The 17,508-nt window shown below is 59.7% G+C and overlaps 1 protein-coding gene across 2 annotated transcripts; it reads left to right on the top strand.

The window, feature by feature from the left end:
* Positions 1-677: 677 nt before the first annotated feature.
* Positions 678-17,042, top strand: DHX33 (DEAH-box helicase 33). Of its 2 annotated transcripts, none has more exons than XM_040453506.1 (12): positions 678-1,000; positions 3,078-3,238; positions 3,877-4,104; positions 4,237-4,407; positions 6,684-6,869; positions 7,446-7,557; positions 8,530-8,689; positions 8,788-8,876; positions 10,027-10,154; positions 10,581-10,784; positions 10,861-11,004; positions 12,438-12,524. In XM_040453506.1, the coding sequence occupies exons 1-11, from the start codon at positions 739-741 to the stop codon at positions 10,957-10,959; spliced, it is 1,800 nt and encodes a 599-aa protein (XP_040309440.1). In that variant the 5' UTR covers positions 678-738; the 3' UTR covers positions 10,960-11,004; positions 12,438-12,524. The 2 variants fall into 2 exon arrangements, with proteins under 2 accessions (XP_040309440.1, XP_040309439.1); XM_040453505.1 differs by lacking the exon at positions 10,861-11,004 and adding an exon at positions 15,532-17,042 and having other exon boundaries at positions 680-1,000.
* The last annotated feature ends 466 nt before the right edge of the window (positions 17,043-17,508 follow it).

Below are 17,508 nucleotides of genomic sequence, written 5' to 3'. Positions count from 1 at the left end.
ATCCCCTTTTCCCCGCCTTTACTGGCGTGTGTGGGATGGGGCCAGGCGGCCCCCAGAGACCTTGAGAGTCCGGCTGGGACAGCCGAGGACCAGCAGGGCAGCAGGCAGATTCAGGGCCTGCATCTCGGACGGGAGAGGACCGGGGCCGCTGGGACAGTCTTCTGAGGATATTCGACCATCATAGAGCATGTGCTTTAACGCCCTCGTCTTCTGTAACGCGAGGTGGGCCACATCTGGGCGACTTTAAGGAATTTCAGGGGCTCGGTTTCTTCTCGGGGCCACCATCCACGTAACACCTGGAGAGGACTAAATCATGCAAATGTTTGCGTTCTGCTCTCAGATTTTACGAAAGTAAGCAGAGCGGGGATTGCTGCGGGCAGAGAAGAGGAAACGCGCGTTCACTGGAAGGACACAGTCTCATCTGGACACCGAAACTGTCCAGGAGATCGTCGTCTTTAATCCGGGGGTGGGGAGAAGTTCGAGCGGAACCTTACGCGCCGCCCCTCGCTGTTGTCGCTCCGGGCCGCTTTCGCGGTCGTACCACGGGCCCGGTTCTGCCCGCCGTCGCGTGCACGCCGTCCCAGGCGCCCAGTGCATGCTGGGGGGCGCGGGCCCGCCCGGAAGGCTGGTGGCGTCCGTGAGGTCATCAGTGGTCGCCGGCAGCCCCGGCAGGAGGGGGCGTGCGCGCTGGCCGGCGCCTGCCGGGGCCTCGGCCTCCAGTCACGGCGCGCGCCCGACATGCCGGAGGAGGCGGGCTTCCCGCCGGCCAAGAGGTTCCGGCCGGGCTGCGGGCCTCCCGGGGGGCGCGTGGTGATGCTGCTGACCGCGGGCGGCGGCGGCGGCGGAGGCGGCCGGAGGCAGCAGCAGCCGGTCCTGGCCCAGCCCGCGGCCAGCCCCTACCCCGAGGCGGTGGAGCGGCAGCGCCGGAGCCTGCCGATCTTCCAGGCGCGGGGGCAGCTGCTGGCTCAGCTCCGAAACCTGGACAGCGCCGTCCTCATCGGTGAGTGGCCGCGCCTCGTTCTCCAGCCGGCCCGAGGTGCCCTGGCGTGTGTCTCAGAGCCAGCCCCGGAGCGGCCCGGGGAGGGGGGAAGCCCCGCTCTGGAGGCGCCCGCAGCCCGGGGGGCAGCGACCGAGGTGCCTGGCGGAGAGCCACGCGCGGGGGACTTTGGGCCTTGCAAGAGTGTGGGTCCGAGCAGGTGTGGGAGGCGGCCCCGAGGGAGGGCCTTCGCCCCCGGAGGTGGGGGGGAGCCTGCTGCCTGGGAGCCGCCTGCAGGGGAGACTCAGGAGGCACCGAGAGGATGAGCTTCAGAGGGAGGAAGGAGATCTCGGGGAGCTAGCCAGAGGAACAGATGCCCCAGCGAGGGCCCATAACACAGGGAGCAAACACGCAGATCCCATCCAGTGCTCCTTCAGCAGAGCTGTGGCGGGTGGGAGTTCATTTGTCCCTGGGCTGAGCAGGGGTGAGGGAGGAAAGGCAGTGAGAGCAGGCTCCTGTTGGAGAAAGGGAAGGGAGCTGAGGGATTCGAGAGGAAGCGCTCAGTGGAGAGGGAGGCCGAAGATGGAAAGTGGGCACTAAGAGCAGAGACTGGGGGGGGGGGGGGCTGCCAAAGCAGGGGCACTTGGACACAAGGGCTAGATGCCCGGCTGGCCTGGAATAGGAGGAAGGGTATCCAGCAGGCTGGGGGCTGGAGAGAGGAGGTGACCATGGGTGTGGCGGGGGAAGAGTGTGTAGGGGAGGGGGACTTGGCTTGTCGTGTGGAACAGGTGCAGGAGCTCTGCTGAGCTTGGGAGCCACGGGGCGTGAGGCAGGCCCTGGGGGAGGATGGGGACAGAGGGAGGCCGCAGAAACAAGAACAGGGATCGACGGCCGTGCCTCGGCCCCACTGCCAGCTCACAGATGTCTCGGTCTGCACAGATGGGTGATTTTACCTTAGTAATGCTCAGTCGCCTGGTGTAGGAGCAGAAAAGATGGACAGGGAGACCTTGGTCCACTTTTGGGGTTTTGCCCAGTGAGTTCAGCAGAAGGAGTGCAGCAGAAAAATCAAATTCTTAGTCTGTGAGGATAATTGGATTTTGGGCGCTAAGGTAGAAGACGCGGTGGCCAGGGAGGGAGGGATGCCCAGGTTTCCTGAGTTCTTGGTTCCACTTAGGGACCAAGGAACCCACGCGGACAGGAAATAAGGTGTGCTTGCTGCATGTAGGATGCTCAGATCCGGGGAAGAGGCAGGTGGGGGACCTTCTCTGCCCTCCGGGAGCTTCTGGCATGGAGGATGGAAACTTGTAGACACTTCTGCACAGTGTAAGGTGGTCAGTGCTGGGAGGCGGTGCGGAGGAGGCCGCCGGGGCAGCCCCAGGGAGAGAGCGTGCGGGACTGACTCATCCTGTGGAGTTTGCAAGGGAGACGGGGCCACGGCAAGTGTTGCCTAATGGTGTGGGCCAGGGGTCTGAAAGAAAGGGCAGTGGCTGCTGTGTAGGAGTGCGTGTGGCTTCCAGTGGTCCATCTCGTTTATGATCTTTCTTTAAACTTTTTGTTTTTTTAATGTTTACTTTTGGGAGAGGGAGACACAGAACTGAAGCAGGCTCCAGGCTCCGAGCTGTGGGCACAGAGCCCAGCGCGGGGCTCGAACTCACAAACTGCGAGGTCATGACCTGAGCCAAAGTTGGATGCTTAACTGACTGAGCCACCCAGGCGCCCCTCGTTTATTCTTTTTTAAGTAACGGTTGTAGTTCATTGCAGTTGAACATACATATTGTTTTCTGTTATTTGCCGTCATGAGCGAAGCTGAATAAAACCTCTCTGAAACTATACCTTTACACACATCTTTAATTATTTCCTCAGAATTAATTCTTGCAGGTGGAATTGTGGGTCTAGGGTGTGCACATCTTAAAGATGTTTCGAACCTAATTCGGCCTTCCGAGAAGCAGTCCCACCTAACACTCTACCAGCAGCTCACACGAGTGCCCGATGTCCTGTGGCTTTCTCAGCTCTATCAACTTCCAGTATTTTATCTTTTTCTCCCGACTTTGGTGGAATTTGTTTCAGTTTGCACGTAAACGAGACTTGTTTCCTCTCTCAGGGGAGACGGGCTCTGGGAAGACGACTCAGCTCCCGCAGTACCTCTACGAGGGGGGCGTTGGCCGCCAGGGCGTCATCGCGGTGACCCAGCCTCGCCGGGTGGCCGCCATCTCTCTTGCATCTCGAGTCTCGGACGAGAAGAGAACTGAACTCGGGAAGCTGGTACGTCACCTCCTTCTTTAACGACAGCCGCCCGCTCCCCCGCGCTGTGCTTTCCGGACAAGACTCCTGTGCAGGGAGGCCCGCTCTTGCCACAGTCCTTAGGCCTGTCCCCGAGTCTTTCTCCAGCCCCTCACACACCGCAGGGCTGACAGGCTGTCAGTGACATGCACTCTGCTTTCAGAATCTGTTGGCAAGTCGGATAGCTGTTTCCTCGAGCATGTTTCAGGCTTCAGTAATTCCATTAACTGTCTCGTCCGTATATGTGTCTATACGTACATACAGCGTATATATGGGTATTGAGAGTGAGCCCCAGAACCGTGTGTAGGTCAGCTCTGTGTGTGCTTGTGCATGCACGCACTTGAGAACCTTCCAGTCTTCTCCCAGCTGTACGAAGCGTCACTCAGAATTATCAAGTACCTGGGGAAGTAGCCTCATTTTAGGTTCCTTGTAACGTGTATCCTAATCGCAGCTAAAGGGACCCGTCCTCTGTCTGTCTGTGCCCTGTCCACTGTCTGTCTGTGCCCAAGGGAGCAGGGGAGGGTCGGCGTTGGCCTCATCCCCCGTGAGGACACAAGTGCCTGCTCAGCGCCGGTTACGCAGGTGCTCACCGAGTGACGGTGGGACCATCCCCCACGCAGGTTGGCTATTCCGTGCGCTTTGACGACATCAGCTCCGAGGACACCAGGATCAAGTTCCTGACGGACGGCATGCTTCTGCGAGAAGCGATTTCAGACTCCTTGCTCCGGAAGTACAGCTGTGTCATTTTGGACGAAGCCCACGAACGGACCATCCACACGGACGTGCTCTTCGGGGTCGTGAAGGCCGCGCAGAAGCGGAGGAAGGAGCTGGGGAGGCTGCCTCTCAAAGTAGGTGCGGTGCGCTCGCCAGAAGGGCCCGCGCTCTGCTTGCCAATGCGGGGAGGCTCACTGTCACGGGGAGGGCACAGAAAGGCCGGCCCGGTGTGGCTTCCCCACCGTCCTCTTCCGTCCCGGACGCAGGTGATCGTGATGTCCGCCACGATGGACGTGGATCTGTTCTCGCAGTATTTCGGCGGGGCACCCGTCCTCTACCTGGAGGGTCGGCAGCATCCCATCCAGGTGTTTTACACCAAACAGCCCCAGCAGGACTACCTGCACGCCGCTCTCGTCTCCGTCTTCCAGATCCACCAGGTACGGGCAGGTGCGGGCGGGCCCCGCAGAGGTCTGGCTCCCCGTGCCGCCTGGACGAGGAAAGCTACCGACCGGGACAGCCCACGAGCTGTGCCGTTGAGACGAGGGGCCTGTCCGGCCTCTTGTTCTTTTTTATGGCAATTCTTACTTTCTCTAAGAAGAAGAATAACTCAGCTCTGCCGGCATCACGCCTCAGCCGAGCCAGGAAACATCCTGTCAGAGCAGACTGATCGAAAGTCCCAGTGAGAATGGCATGACGTGTAGCGGGAGGAAGTCAGTGAGACGCTACGTTCTCTGCTGTCGGCCACGTCGTTGTTAAAAAAGTTGGTATCGACCCAAAAACGGGTTGCCATTTGGAGCTTTTGGCTTTTTTTTTTTTTCCTTTTAGAAAAACCGAATTAGAGAAACGTGTCAAAATTTCTTCTCATCTTATTAAAGACCTACTCAGAAGTTTGAGGGATTAAATCCTCTCGTTTGTTTATCTTATAAAACTCGTAACTTTCTGAGAAAACCAGAGGCAAATTTTTTAAAACTAATTTTTATTCCAATCTAAGTGGTGAGTGTGTAAAGTTTAAAAAGTCAGCAGCTAGCCGTGTAAGGACTGTGAAACCGGCAGCTGATTTTACTGCCGCGTTCCAGATCCCGTCTCTCGGGTTACGTTCTCGGGTCCCCTGACTGCTTCCCCTGGATTCACGTTAGTATTTGCAGTGTTACCCGCCGATGCTGCTCCTGCCGTGTTTTAAGTTTCCTGCCGCGGTAGGTGAGGATTTAGACACCTCCCTCCCCGCCTCTTGCTCTGTGCATCTGTCTGGACTCTTCCTTCGGCCACACCTCTGGGCCGAACCGCATTCTTGCCTCCCGTGTCTTCCCAGCCTCCTCCCTCGTAGGCGGAGCAGGGCACAGGGGTCGACCGTGCCACCCTCGGTTCCACCTCCCCTGACCCGCCTCTGCCTCACTGCCGGGTCCTGGGCCTTTCTTCTCCGGGGAGACGGGCCCATCTCCGGTGGCCGCGGACCCTTCAGACCGCTCCCCGGCTGGAGCGCCTCCGTCCAACACGCCATTCGCTCCCCGTCTCCTTCGTCTTTCAGAACAGGTCGAAGCTTCTGATCCCTTTTCTCCTCCGCTGCCTTTGTTGTTCTGGGCTTACCGCTTCACTGTCCTTTAGACCAAGGAAGGCGTCCACCTGCCAAAAAGCAAGCTCGGTGAGGATGGGTCCTGAGTGGCGGCTGCAGATGTGTTCGGGCTCCATGGTGGCTTTGATGAGTCCCACGGATGAGGTTTTGACTGTCTTAGATTTGTCCCGTTGTGTGTACTTGTGAACATCTGTCCTGTTAGTACCGGGCTGTAAAAGCCACGTGCACACACACGTAAACGTACACACGTTTTCGCATACAGACACATGCGCGTGCGCGTGTATCTAGCACAGTTCAGCGTTTTCAGCTATCTCGTCACGTAAGCATCTTGCTGATTAAGACACCTGAACAGGGGCGCCTGGGTGGCGCAGTCGGTTAAGCGTCCGACTTCAGCCAGGTCACGATCTCACGGTCCGTGAGTTCGAGCCCCGCGTCGGGCTCTGGGCTGATGGCTCAGAGCCTGGAGCCTGTTTCCGATTCTGTGTCTCCCTCTCTCTCTGCCCCTCCCCCGTTCATGCTCTGTCTCTCTCTGTCCCAAAAATAAATAAACGTTGAAAAAAAAAAAACTAAAAAAAAAAAGACACCTGAACAGACTTGCAGGAAGGATCGTGTGCAGGAGTATGTCGTTAACGCCTGGACGCTGCTGACCTTGCAGAGGTGACAGCCCGTTAGGTCCGGGGTCTCAGGCGCTTGCCCGCGTGCGGCATCGTTTGGCTGTGCGACCGTGCCTTTGGCGGCATCGTTCGGTGAGGGCTCCTCTTCCAGCGCGACTGCTTCTGGCCGTTCCCACCGCCATGGTTTCCCCAAGGTGGCTTCCGTCTGGTCGGCTCCAGGGAAGGAAGGGAGGCTTCTGCAGGTTTCTTGGCCGGCTTGTGCCCCTCGTGGTACTGTCCTGTCACCTTGCCGTCTGCTGACCTTCCTCCGGTATTGCCTCAGCTGGCTTTTGAACGCACTCACCGCCGTCCTGGCTTCGTGCATTACTGGTGGGGCCGCCCTCCCAGGGGAGACCCCCACGTCCAGGCTCATTTACGTGTCGTCCACGTTAACAAGATAACCCCGGGAGCTTCATCAGTGACCCCTCTCCTGCTCCCCGGGGCTGTGCTTTCGTCGGCACCTGGTAATCCCGCGCTTCCCCTTCCGCAGGAGGCCCCCCCCTCTCAGGACATCCTGGTGTTCCTCACCGGCCAGGAGGAGATCGAAGCCACGAGCAAGATCTGCCGAGACATCGCCAGGCACCTCCCGGACGGCTGCCCCTCCCTGCTGGTCCTGCCTCTGTACGCCTCCCTGCCCTACGCCCAGCAGCTCCGCGTCTTCCAGGGAGCCCCGAAGGTGAGGGCGCCGCCGTCCCGGGCCCCAGGCGGGTCCCACGCCGACGTACGAGCAGGGAGACCGTTGTCGGGTGCGGGCGGGGGCAGGGCCGGAACGTGAACGGCAGCACCCCTAAGTCCGACGCGGACCGGCCTCGTTCGCCCACGACATTGGGCACCGGGTGCCGTGCCGGGCACTGCGCGCACCCCGCGTGGATCCCACGTATGCCCTGTGTACACCCTGCATACGCTCCACCCACACCCTGCGTGCGCCCCGCGCACACAGCCTCACCCACTGCAGAACTGACGAGGTAGGTGGCGCTCCCATTCTGCCGTAAACGCGGCAGCCCCCGGAGGCGGGGAGCACACGGGACATCCCCGCCGGGCCAGGGGTCCAGCCCACCCCCTCCTGGTCCGCTGCGTCTCGTCCGCTCGGAATGAGCTTTTACTCCCCCTTCTGTAGTGGTTACTCGTCAACAATGACGCTGTCGGTTCTTGATTGTGGCTGGACCGTGGAGGTTGATGGTGAGGAGTATGCTCTAAAGCTTGTGAACCCCGTGTGCGCCACACGCCTTTTCTGGTTTCTCCTTCCTTTCAGGGCTGTCGCAAAGTGATCATTTCCACCAACATTGCCGAAACCTCCATAACCATTCCGGGAATAAAATACGTAGTCGACACGGGCATGGTTAAAGCAAAGAAGTATAATCCCGGTGAGAAGCTAGCCCGCGGGCGCCCCTTCCCCGCAGCGAGCCCCCCAGCTTCTCCCAGAGAGCGCCTTGTGCCGAGACTCGCCACCGTCGATGGGGGTTCGGGGCGCACGGCGCGAGGGAGCCTGTGCCCCAGGAAGGGGCCCTGCGGCAGCAGTGAAGGCGAGGCAGGGCAGGACGGGAGCCCAGGTCCTGCCAGGTTGAGAGGAGTGGCCGGGCACGACCTGACCCCGCAGCAGGACCTTTGTTGGGAGGGACGTCTGGGCTCCGGCTTCCTAGGAAGGAAGCCTCCCTGGGCCGGGAAGGCACTAACTGATCCCCAAGCGTGTGCAGTGCAAGCCGGCCTGAGGTCCAGGTCCCGTCTGCTCTCGACCTTGCTTCAGTCCACAGAGGATTAGAGGCAACGGAAGCGATCGCTCCCAAAAGCCTGATCGAAACGCGCTGCTGAGCATCCGAGGGCACGGACCTTCACACACGTGTTCTTAGGGGTGGCGTGTGGAAGGAGCCGTCCCCCAGGCCTGGCATAGGGCACACCTTAATCAGGACGTTCGTCACGTCTGCTCCTGGGAGTGACACCATCACATCGCCTCCCTCTTACAGCAGAGCTGGGGCCGGGTGGGGGGAGGGGGCGCACTGCACAAAGGACCGGGTGTATCCGGTCCCCAGGCATTGATCGGGAGGGTGACCAGCCACCCTCGTTTCCCGGGCCCGGGGAAAGCCTCAGTCCGTGGCCTCGGCCGGAGCCTGGGGCTGCGGTCCCGGCCCCTGCAGCACGCACGCGGCCGTCTGCCATTTCAGCAACACACCTCGCGCTGCCGACGGCTGAGCGGTGTGGGTTCGCTCTCCAGTGCAGCCGGGACTTTTCCGGACTCTGGCGTGGCAGGGAGGACCCCCGGTGCGGCGTCCTGAGGAGCGCCGCAGGAACGGTGGGTTCGCGCGCTGAACGTGGCTCTGACGCGGCCGTTCTCCCCGCAGACGGCGGCCTGGAGGTGCTGGCCGTGCAGCGCGTGTCAAAGACCCAGGCCTGGCAGCGCACGGGCCGGGCCGGCAGGGAGGACAGTGGCGTCTGTTACCGGCTGTACACGGAGGACGAGTTCGAGAAGTTTGACAAGATGACCGTGCCAGAGATCCAGAGGTGGGCCCCCGGCGCTCCCGCCCTGCTGCCGTCCCGCACCCCCCCGGCCGGCTCCTCCGGCCGGAGCCCGGGGGCCACCTGCGTCTCCCTCCTCGCAGGTGTAACCTGGCCGGCGTGATGCTGCAGCTCCTGGCAATGAAAGTGCCCGACGTGCTCACCTTCGACTTCATGTCCAAGCCCTCTCCAGGTAGGCGGTCGTCCGCGTGGCCCTACGACAAACGCTAGACTCGCCAGGAAGCATCGGGGGCTCTCTGTTTACTTTCGTTTGGTCACATGGCAGCACCAGCTGTCGGAGGGGCGCCCGCGGATCTCGAGGGTACAGATTCTCCCGGGAGCCGTCCTCGCGGGGGTCCCACAACGGTGGGGGGTCCCGGGAGCTGCAGCGGTTCCCAAGGCCGCCGGAAGGGCCGGCGGAAGGGCCGGAAAGGTTCTTTGCTCTGGACTAGAATTTGATGGATTCCTGGCCTCTGTCGGCAGTCCCCCTGGAGGGAGGGAGCTCACTGGGGTTCTTGCAGATGGTGGCTTTGGCTGCTGGCTCTCTTCAAGAGCCAGTTTCCCTCTCTTCTTTCGTCCCCTTCTTGCTTTTTCTTTGCTTTTGTTTGTTTTGGTTTTTTGTTTTTTGTTTTTTTTTTTTAATTTTTTTTTCAACATTTTTTATTTATTTTTGGGACAGAGAGAGACAGAGCATGAACGGGGGAGGGGCAGAGAGAGAGGGAGACACAGAATCGGAAACAGGCTCCAGGCTCCGAGCCATCAGCCCAGAGCCCGACGCGGGGCTCGAACTCACCGACCGCGAGATCGTGACCTGGCTGAAGTCGGACGCTTAACCGACTGCGCCACCCAGGCGCCCCAGTTTGTTTTGTTTTTTTAACGTTTACTTATTTTTGAGAGACAGCACACACAGGGGAGGGGCAGAGAGAGAGAGAGACAGAGTCCAAAGCAGGCTCCAGGCTCTGAGCCGTCAGCCCAGAGCCCGATGCGGGGCTCGAACTCACAAACCGCGAGATCATGACCTGAGCCAAAGGCGGATGCTTAACCCACTGAGCCCCTCAGGTGCTCCTGGGAGTCTCTGCTTCTGGAGAGACCGGTCCCTGTACCACATACGAGTGTACCTGTGGGCGGGATTCGTGCGTGTGACGTAGCTGGGTTTAAAGGTGACACACATCTTAAACCGAATACAGGCCATTACTTTAGAAGGCAGCGATGTCGTTAGCGGCCTAGCCCTGGGGACGGTGGCGGCTGTGATCGATGCTGCGGCTTGACGTGGCGCCCTCAGAAGCGGCCGCGGCGTCTTCGTCTTTGCGACGTGTTGCTCCTTCTTCTGTCTCCGTCTGCAGACCACATTCAGGCGGCCGTGGCACAGCTGGAGCTGCTGGGAGCCCTGGAGCGGAAGGACGAGCAGCTCACGCTGACGGCGCTCGGAAGGAAGATGGCAGCTTTCCCTTTAGAGCCCAGGTTCGCCAAAGTGAGTCGCCCCCACCGGCCTCGGTCCCCCTTCGCGACGCTGCACGCCGGCCCTCGCACAGCAGAGGGCTCACCGCGGTGCCCCTGGCTTAATCCGCACACCGTACTCCGTGCGTGACACGGACTCCCGTTCTGTGTGCGATTCAAACCCACATAAGCACGGGCCCCCCCATCAGGAACGTGGGAATCCGCGGGAGGGCAGTCACGGGCTCTACGAAAACGTGCGGTGATGTGAACATAGGTAGGCCTGGTTCGGGCAGCATGTGCCCCGCGAGGCCTCAGAAGGGAAGTGCGTGAGCGTGTGTGTGTGTGTGTGTGTGTGTGTGTGTGTGTGTGTGCTTGCGTGTGTGTGCATGCACGCACGCAAAAACCGTGTTTGGATGCCGGGGAGACCGTGCTTCACACCGTGTGTGCCTTCGACGTGCAGGCCATCCTCCTGTCCCCCAAGTTCCACTGCACGGAGGAGATGCTGACCATCGTCTCCCTGCTGTCCGTGGACAGCGTCCTGTGCAACCCTCCCTCCCGGCGGGATGAGGTGCAGGCCGTCCGCAGGAAGTTCGTGTCCAGCGAGGGCGACCACGTCACCTTGCTCAACGTCTACCGGGCCTTCAGAAGCGCCGGCGGGAACAAGGTCAGTCTCGCGTCTCCCCCAAACACGCCTCCCTCCCGCCTCGAGATCGGAGCACGAGATCCTTCCTCTCTGGCAGGATCTCCCCCGGAGCCGCGAGGACGGAGCCGGGTGCCGACGCGCCTGCGCACGGGGGTCGCCAGGCCTCCGTCCTGCTTCTGTTGAACTGGTGCTCTGAGGGGGCAAGTTCCCTGTGTTTGGTGACCGCGCTTCTTAGCCACAAATGCGTCTTCCCCGCCTGCCCCTGACTTTCCTCACGGCGGCTTTTGCTCGTAGGCTATTTCAGTTCCTCCGACAGGACGGAAGCGCCCTTCTGGATCTTCTCCAAGATCTGAAAGTAGCACGTTCTGTGAAACGTTTCCTGAGCCGAAGGGGCGTAAAGTGAAGAGGCAGTCGTTAGTTTATGTGGAACTTTCTTGTGGGTTCCCAGACCCCAACAATAGCCTCTCTGGGGCTTTCCTGATACGTGAGGTCGCATGTTGCTAACGGATACTCAGAGTAATGCAGGTGAAGCGCAGATGCTCCCCTGGCGGAGCTCCAGGGCCGGGAGCTTGGCGGTGCGGGCGCGGGTGCGGGCGCGCTGCCTCCCGGGGGCCCCCACAGAGCAGACACGGAGCTGTTTCCTTTCGCCCTTTTCCATCAAAGCAGAAATCCTGTCGTGTTTCCCTCGCTAGCGAACCCGAGCGCTAACGTGAGCCTTGTCCACGAGCGAGGCGGCATGATGCGCGCCTTCAGAGACGCTCGGGTCCGTCCTTCCATCCCTCAGAGAGACCCGTGTGGTGCCCGTGTGCGCGCCCTGACCCCGTCCGTGTCGGGGCGCGGTCCCTTCTGAACGGCCCCTCGCAGGTCTAGGAGTTGCAGACGTCTTGCTGTGGTTGCCTCAGTTTATGTTTAAGGACAGAAAACGCTGTCCTGTCCTTCCGTCTTGTCACTGCCGTCCTGACGTCGGCCCGTGTCCCACGCGACCGTGTGCTTTCGCTTCGGAGCCCCCACGTGCCACACCGTGAGCGCCGCGTCTCCCCGCGGCCCGTCCTCCCTGGTCATCCGCCCGCGGCCGTGGACACGAGCCCCCGCTTCGCCGTCCTGACTCTTGGTCGATGGAGACGGGATCGCGTCTGCGTTACTTCGCCGCGATTCCTCGGCGGACGGCGTCCTTGCAGAAGATGATTGGACGTTTGAACTAACTCTTCTGTGTGTCGGCTTTTCTGCCCGTTTTTCTGCCAGGTTCTTGGTCATTTTCTGGAGGTGATTTATCCTTTGTTGGCTATAGCGATTCGAACACCCCAGTCTGGCTTTTTTATGGTGACCTGACAGAAGGAGACTTTTTTTCTAAGTTTCGTTTTTGTCGATCATCTCTACACCCAGCGTGGGGCTCAAATGGGGCTCGAGCTCACGACCCCATGAAGGAGAGTCGCACACTGCACCCACTGAGCCAGCCAGGCGCCCCCACGTGAGGAGTTTTCGTTTAACTCTGAGGTGTTACTGTTTCCCCTTACGGTTCATGCTTTTTGGTATAAAGCTATTTTCCTGTTTTCCTATACTGTTTTTTGCTGACCGAAGTCCTCCCTCTGAATTCAGCTGTTCTCCGGGTCCTGTCGCGTTTTTCCCTCGGCAGAAGCGTGAGGGTTGTGACGTGTCTCTCTCTCTCGTGTTCAGGATTGGTGCAAGGAGAATTTTGTCAACAGCAAGAACGTGATGCTGGCAGGCGAAGTCCGAGCACAGCTGAGGGACATCTGCCTGAAGGTACCTCTCTCTCCTCCTGGCGCCTCTGGGGCTCTAACCTGTCCCTTGTTTCCAGGCGGGAAGTTTCAAATTGCTCGTCGCTAATGGTTACGAGAGAAAGCCTCGTCGTAGGGAAATGTAAAAATAAGGAAGGAAGTAAATATTACCCACAGTTCGACCTATCACCATTTCTGTCTGTTTTCTGTAGCCTTGTTTTTTGTTTTGGTTTTTTGTTGTTGTTGTTTTGGTTTTCTGTTTATTTATTTTGAATGGAGGGGCAGAGAGACAGGGAGGGAGGGAATGTCAAGCAGGCTCCACGCTGTCAGCACAGACCCTGATGCAGGGCTCGAACTCACAAACCATGAGATCGTGACCTGAGCCAAAACCGAGAGTCTGACGCTTAACAGACTGAGGCACCCAGGTGCCTCTCAGCTCTTATAAACTTTAAAATTATTTTTCAATTCTGAGATTTACTTTTTTGGTGGGAATATCTTTGTTACTTTTTCAGATTACTTGCTTGTTACAAGTCGATACAGCGCAGAAAACAGTGGCACAGACGGGCTGAAACAAGTTCTCCCACATCCTGCCCTTCCAAAGACAGACCAGGGTTAGCAGTCTGGCGTAGATCCTTCCAGTCTTTTCGTGCACACATATGTTTTTGTGTGTTTGTCTCCCTCACTGTGTGTGCACACGTACACGTACGCACACGCACACGGTTTTCTTTTTTAAAGAAACAGAGTACAAGTTTTGTTTTGCAACTTTTCCCACGGGGTGTCCTTGCACATGCCGTGTGTCTGGGTGTCTTGGTGCCTGTGGACCTGCGTCTCACCGCCCTTTCCGGTGACCTCGCGGCCGTCCGTCGTACGCCCCGCATCGTAGGGAAGCAGGCCCCGCGCAACACTCGCCCAAGTGCCAATGACCATCTTCCTAGACACATATCCGTGCTTCGTGCACGGAATGAACCTCCGGGTGGAATCTAGGTCGCGAGACACCCACCAGATCGCCCCCCAAGGTCGTTTTTCAGTGCGGCTGGCGCACGCATTCCGTCATTTTCGGGTTTACAGCAGCAGTGGTGACCGCGTCCCCGCGTCCCATGCATTTTGCCACTGGGAGGTCGCACCCCCCAAGTGTGCTCTTAGCTTGTGCTCCCCCTCGGAGCCCGTGTGGCTTCCGAGTCCTTTCACGCGCACACCGACGGCTGTAGGACACTCCGCGTCTTACCGCAGAGGCGAGTGGTTTACGTCGGCTGCTCACGTGGTCGCTCCCGTGGTCGAGCGGTCACGATCTCCGTGGTGGAAGTCCCTGCCTCTTCCGAGACGGCCCCTCAGTGTAGGCCGTGTCCCCGTGTTTCCAGGGGGCCGCTGTGCCCCCCGCCCCCATCCCCAGGCCCGCGTCTAGTGCGATCGCCCGTCGCTGGCAGTTAGGTGATTTCTTGTCGTGATTGCCGTGTTCCGTATCTCACGTGGTTTCCCGGGCCCTCTTGTTCCTGAGCAGTCGTCCTGCCAGGCCGTCCCGTCCCGTGGCTCCCCGGGTTCTCCCTGTCGTCACTGGCAGCGGAGGCGTCACTGGCAGCTCCTCGTCCTGAACTGAGGGCGCGTCAGCGGCCGGTGATGCCTCCGCGCCAGGCGTCGGTCGGGGTCCTGGGCTCTGCAGATGGGCCTCACGCTCCTCCTCTCAGGGAACAATCCAGAAGGCAGATCTGGCGGCGGTAACGGTGTGGCTGTGGTCTGTGAAGCGCTCACTGAGGCACCGTTCCAAGTCCTTTTCACGCATTTGCTCGTTTGAAATCCTCATCTCGCCCTGATGAGGTTCTGTGTTATTCCTGTTTTACAAACGGTGAACCGGAGCCTAAAGAAGTGAAGGCGTTTGCCCCGAATCACAGCCGGTGGGCGCCAGAGCGGGCTGCCTGGAAGGAGAGACCACAGCTAGCTGCAGGACTCGGGGGCTCCCTGGAGGTGGTGACAGCTGACCGTGTCCCCACAGAGGAGAGAAAGAAGGTCTCGTCAGGCGGGGATCAGCCGTTTGCAAAAAACAAACCCCTCGAGCCATCTTTGTTTTAAAGAAAATATTTTTTTAATGTTTGTTTATTTCTGAGACAGAGACAGAGCATGAGCAGGGGAGGGGTAGAGAGAGGGGGACACACAGAATCGGAAGCAGGCTCCAGGCTCCGAGCCGTCAGCACAGAGCCCGACGCGGGGCTCGAACTCACGGACCGCGAGATCGTGACCTGAGCTGAAGTCGGAAGCTTAACCGACTGAGGCACCCAGGCGACCCACCCCTCGAGCCATCTTAAAGGGACAAGTGGGAGTAGAACAGTTTCTGTGGGACCCTATGGACATAGTCGAGCCCCAGAGGGACAGGAAGGAAGCGGGAAGCAGAGGACGCTGCCAGGAGCCAGAAATGTCCCGGGTGCTCGTCCCCTAGTTGGCCTCTGTCTGCACGCCCCTCTTCCCCCTGCTTCCTGCCTTCTGCCTCGGCTCCCGGGAGCAGCAGCAGAGGGGACAGATTTCCTGCCCTTCCCATCCCTCCCCATCCCAGAAGATCCCTCCCCATCCCCCCATGCCTGGAACACCGGAGCCAGCACTGCAGGGTCAGGCAGGTGTCCACCCGCGGTCTGGTCGAGTGCAGCCTGGGGTGTAAGGCGCTGTGACCTTCCCCGGGGCGCGTGCAGGTTGACGGAGGCCCGGACTTCCCCTCGGGAGCAGGGGGGGAGGGGCAGGGATCTTGGTGCCCGGGAGGCTGAGTGCAGGAGGCAGGGCCGGAGCCCTGCTCCAGGGAAGGGAGGCGAGTGAGGAAGCCCCTACGCGCTGGGGGTGAGAGGGCCAGGCCCCTCCCCCCGGGTCCCCCGGCCCGTCTGAGCGCTGGTGACCCGTGTGCTTCCCGGTGGCCGCTCTCCTCCGGCCCCGCGGTGTCCCAGGCGGCAGAGGTTGGGGCCTTGCCCGCCAGTGCTCGCTCTGCCGGGCTGGCGTGCGGGCCGCATGTGCGCCTGACCGCGGGCCGGTCTTTCTGTTTCCTCCTCCCGAGACAGATGTCGATGCCCATGGTGTCCTCCCGCGGGGACGTGGAGAGCATCCGCCGCTGCCTGGCCCACAGTCTGTTCATGAGCACCGCCGAGCTGCAGCCCGACGGCACCTACGCGACCACGGACACGCACCAGCCGGTGGCCGTCCACCCCTCATCCGTCCTCTTCCACTGCCGGCCGGCCTGCGTCGTGTACACGGAGCTGCTCTACACCAACAGGTGCTACATGCGGGGCCTGTGCGTGGTGGACGCGGACTGGCTGTACGAGGCCGCCCCCGACTACTTCCGGAGGAAGCTGAGGGCCGCCCGAGACTGAGCCGCTGCGCTCGCAGGCCCACGACCCACCGGGACCGGGGGGGCTGGGGGCCCGGGGCGGCCGGCCCCACCGCCAGGAGCTCGAAGCGTGTTTGTCCCAAGCGCTGAGACGGAACCACGGACGCGCGGTGGGAACCTCGGCCCCGCGTTCGGTGGCTGCTCTGTGGCTCTGGGTGACCGCGAGCCTCATTCCTCATCCGCCACGTGGGGTGATCAGAGCGGTGCTGACAGGCTCGGGTTTGGGGAGCGTGGAAGGGGAGTGCCCAGGTCCCCACCTGGCCCACGATGAGCCGTCACGCCCGGCAGACTGCTTCCTCCTGACGGACTTGAGTCCAGAGTCCCCTGGGTCCTGGTGACTGAGAGGACTTTCTGGAAGGGACCCCAGCAGGCCGCTGAGCTCAGCTCTCCTGTCGTCTGTCTGTAACTCCTGTAGAAGCTTGAGGAGAGAAATGCCGCGGTCTTAGCTCCTGGGCTCGCCTCCCCTCATGAGCCTCATCCCTGGGGGTGAGGGGGGACTTGCAGGGTCTCCACAGTCTCCTCCCTGCCCCGTGTCGTGAGAAGGGAAAGGACACCAAAAGTTGCCCTTAGCCGTTTCATTATGGGAAGCAAGTAATCTTTTCCCAGATGGTGTTTTGCCCTAAGGAGGCCGAGTTAGCCTTTCTGTCGTGCTTCATTTTAAACCGGGATACGTGGGGTTTCGGTCGTTCCTCGCGCAGCGGGCCGTGCGGTTTCTAGGCAGGGGCCACACCGCCCGAGAGACACTTCAGCGGCTGTGGTGAGTCTGCTCTGGGCCCAGGGGCCCTTCTCCCAGACCGTCCTGCTGGCGCTCTCCGGCCTCACCCGTCCGTCCTTCCGTCCGTCCTTCCGGCACCGGCCGAGCCCGAGCGCCCGCGTGTTGGGTCAGCGTGAGGGCCGTCGGGCACCTGGACGGACTTCCCTTAGAAATAGCGACGTGCGGGCCATATAGGGTCCCACAGGTCCGAGATGCCCCATTTTACTGAATTCTTAGACTTCTAGTCGGCCTTCCCCTGACCACCTTGTTCTTTACGGTTACTGACTTTCTGACGAGTTTTTCAGAAAAAATTTTAAGTGTATTTTTCTCACTTCTTAATAGAGGCCTGGGATGTTCAGCCTGACTTGGTAAAAGAAAAAAATTGTATTTTTAATAAAACATGAATCATGTTGGTAAAAAAAAAAAAAAAATTGGGAGTGGGTGATTATGTTCCTCAGAATTTGTTTGGCGAATTCGGTCTAGAGTGTTCTCTGGGGCAAGGGAAGCTTAACCTGCAACAATTTAGTCCAGGTGTAAGTACCAGAACACTTCCCAGAAATGTGGACTGTGTTCTGGGCAGGAGTCAGGGGTCAGTAGCTTCCAAAAAGCTTTAATGTTTCCCTACAGAAATACCTTTATCACCGGAGCATTCTGGTAGAGTTTTAATACTGTAGTTTTTTTTTTTATCGGGGTTTTAAAACAGTTAATTTTTAATCCTGCTGCTCGGGGATTGAATCAGATTGGAGAACCGATTCCGACTACATGTCACTACAAAGAAATACACGGCCGTTTACAGGGGACCCAGTGCTTTCTTAAGAAAGTGACATGTCTCGCGACGATGTCGCAGATACAGTCGTGAGCTCCCGTTCGTTTGGTAGAACCTCTGAGGGGAGACCC

Source organism: Herpailurus yagouaroundi, unplaced genomic scaffold (genome assembly GCF_014898765.1).
Source record: "Herpailurus yagouaroundi ecotype Mexico unplaced genomic scaffold, PumYag 208, whole genome shotgun sequence".
Lineage (NCBI taxonomy): Eukaryota > Metazoa > Chordata > Mammalia > Carnivora > Felidae > Herpailurus > Herpailurus yagouaroundi.
The sequence above is the reverse complement of the archived record's forward strand: the minus strand, read 5'-3'. Positions and strand labels throughout refer to the sequence as shown.

What these genes read in the sequence shown, in the direction of transcription:
- DHX33 (XM_040453505.1), top strand. Translation starts at nt 739, where the DNA reads ATGCCGGAGGAGGCGGGCTTCCCGCCGGCCAAGAGGTTCCGGCCGGGC. An exon ending in CATGTCCAAGCCCTCTCCAG is followed by an intron (nt 8,877 to 10,026) that starts GTAGGCGGTCGT and finishes CTCCGTCTGCAG; the next exon opens with ACCACATTCAGGCGGCCGTG. An exon ending in GAAGCGCCGGCGGGAACAAG is followed by an intron (nt 10,785 to 12,437) that starts GTCAGTCTCGCG and finishes TCTCGTGTTCAG; the next exon opens with GATTGGTGCAAGGAGAATTT.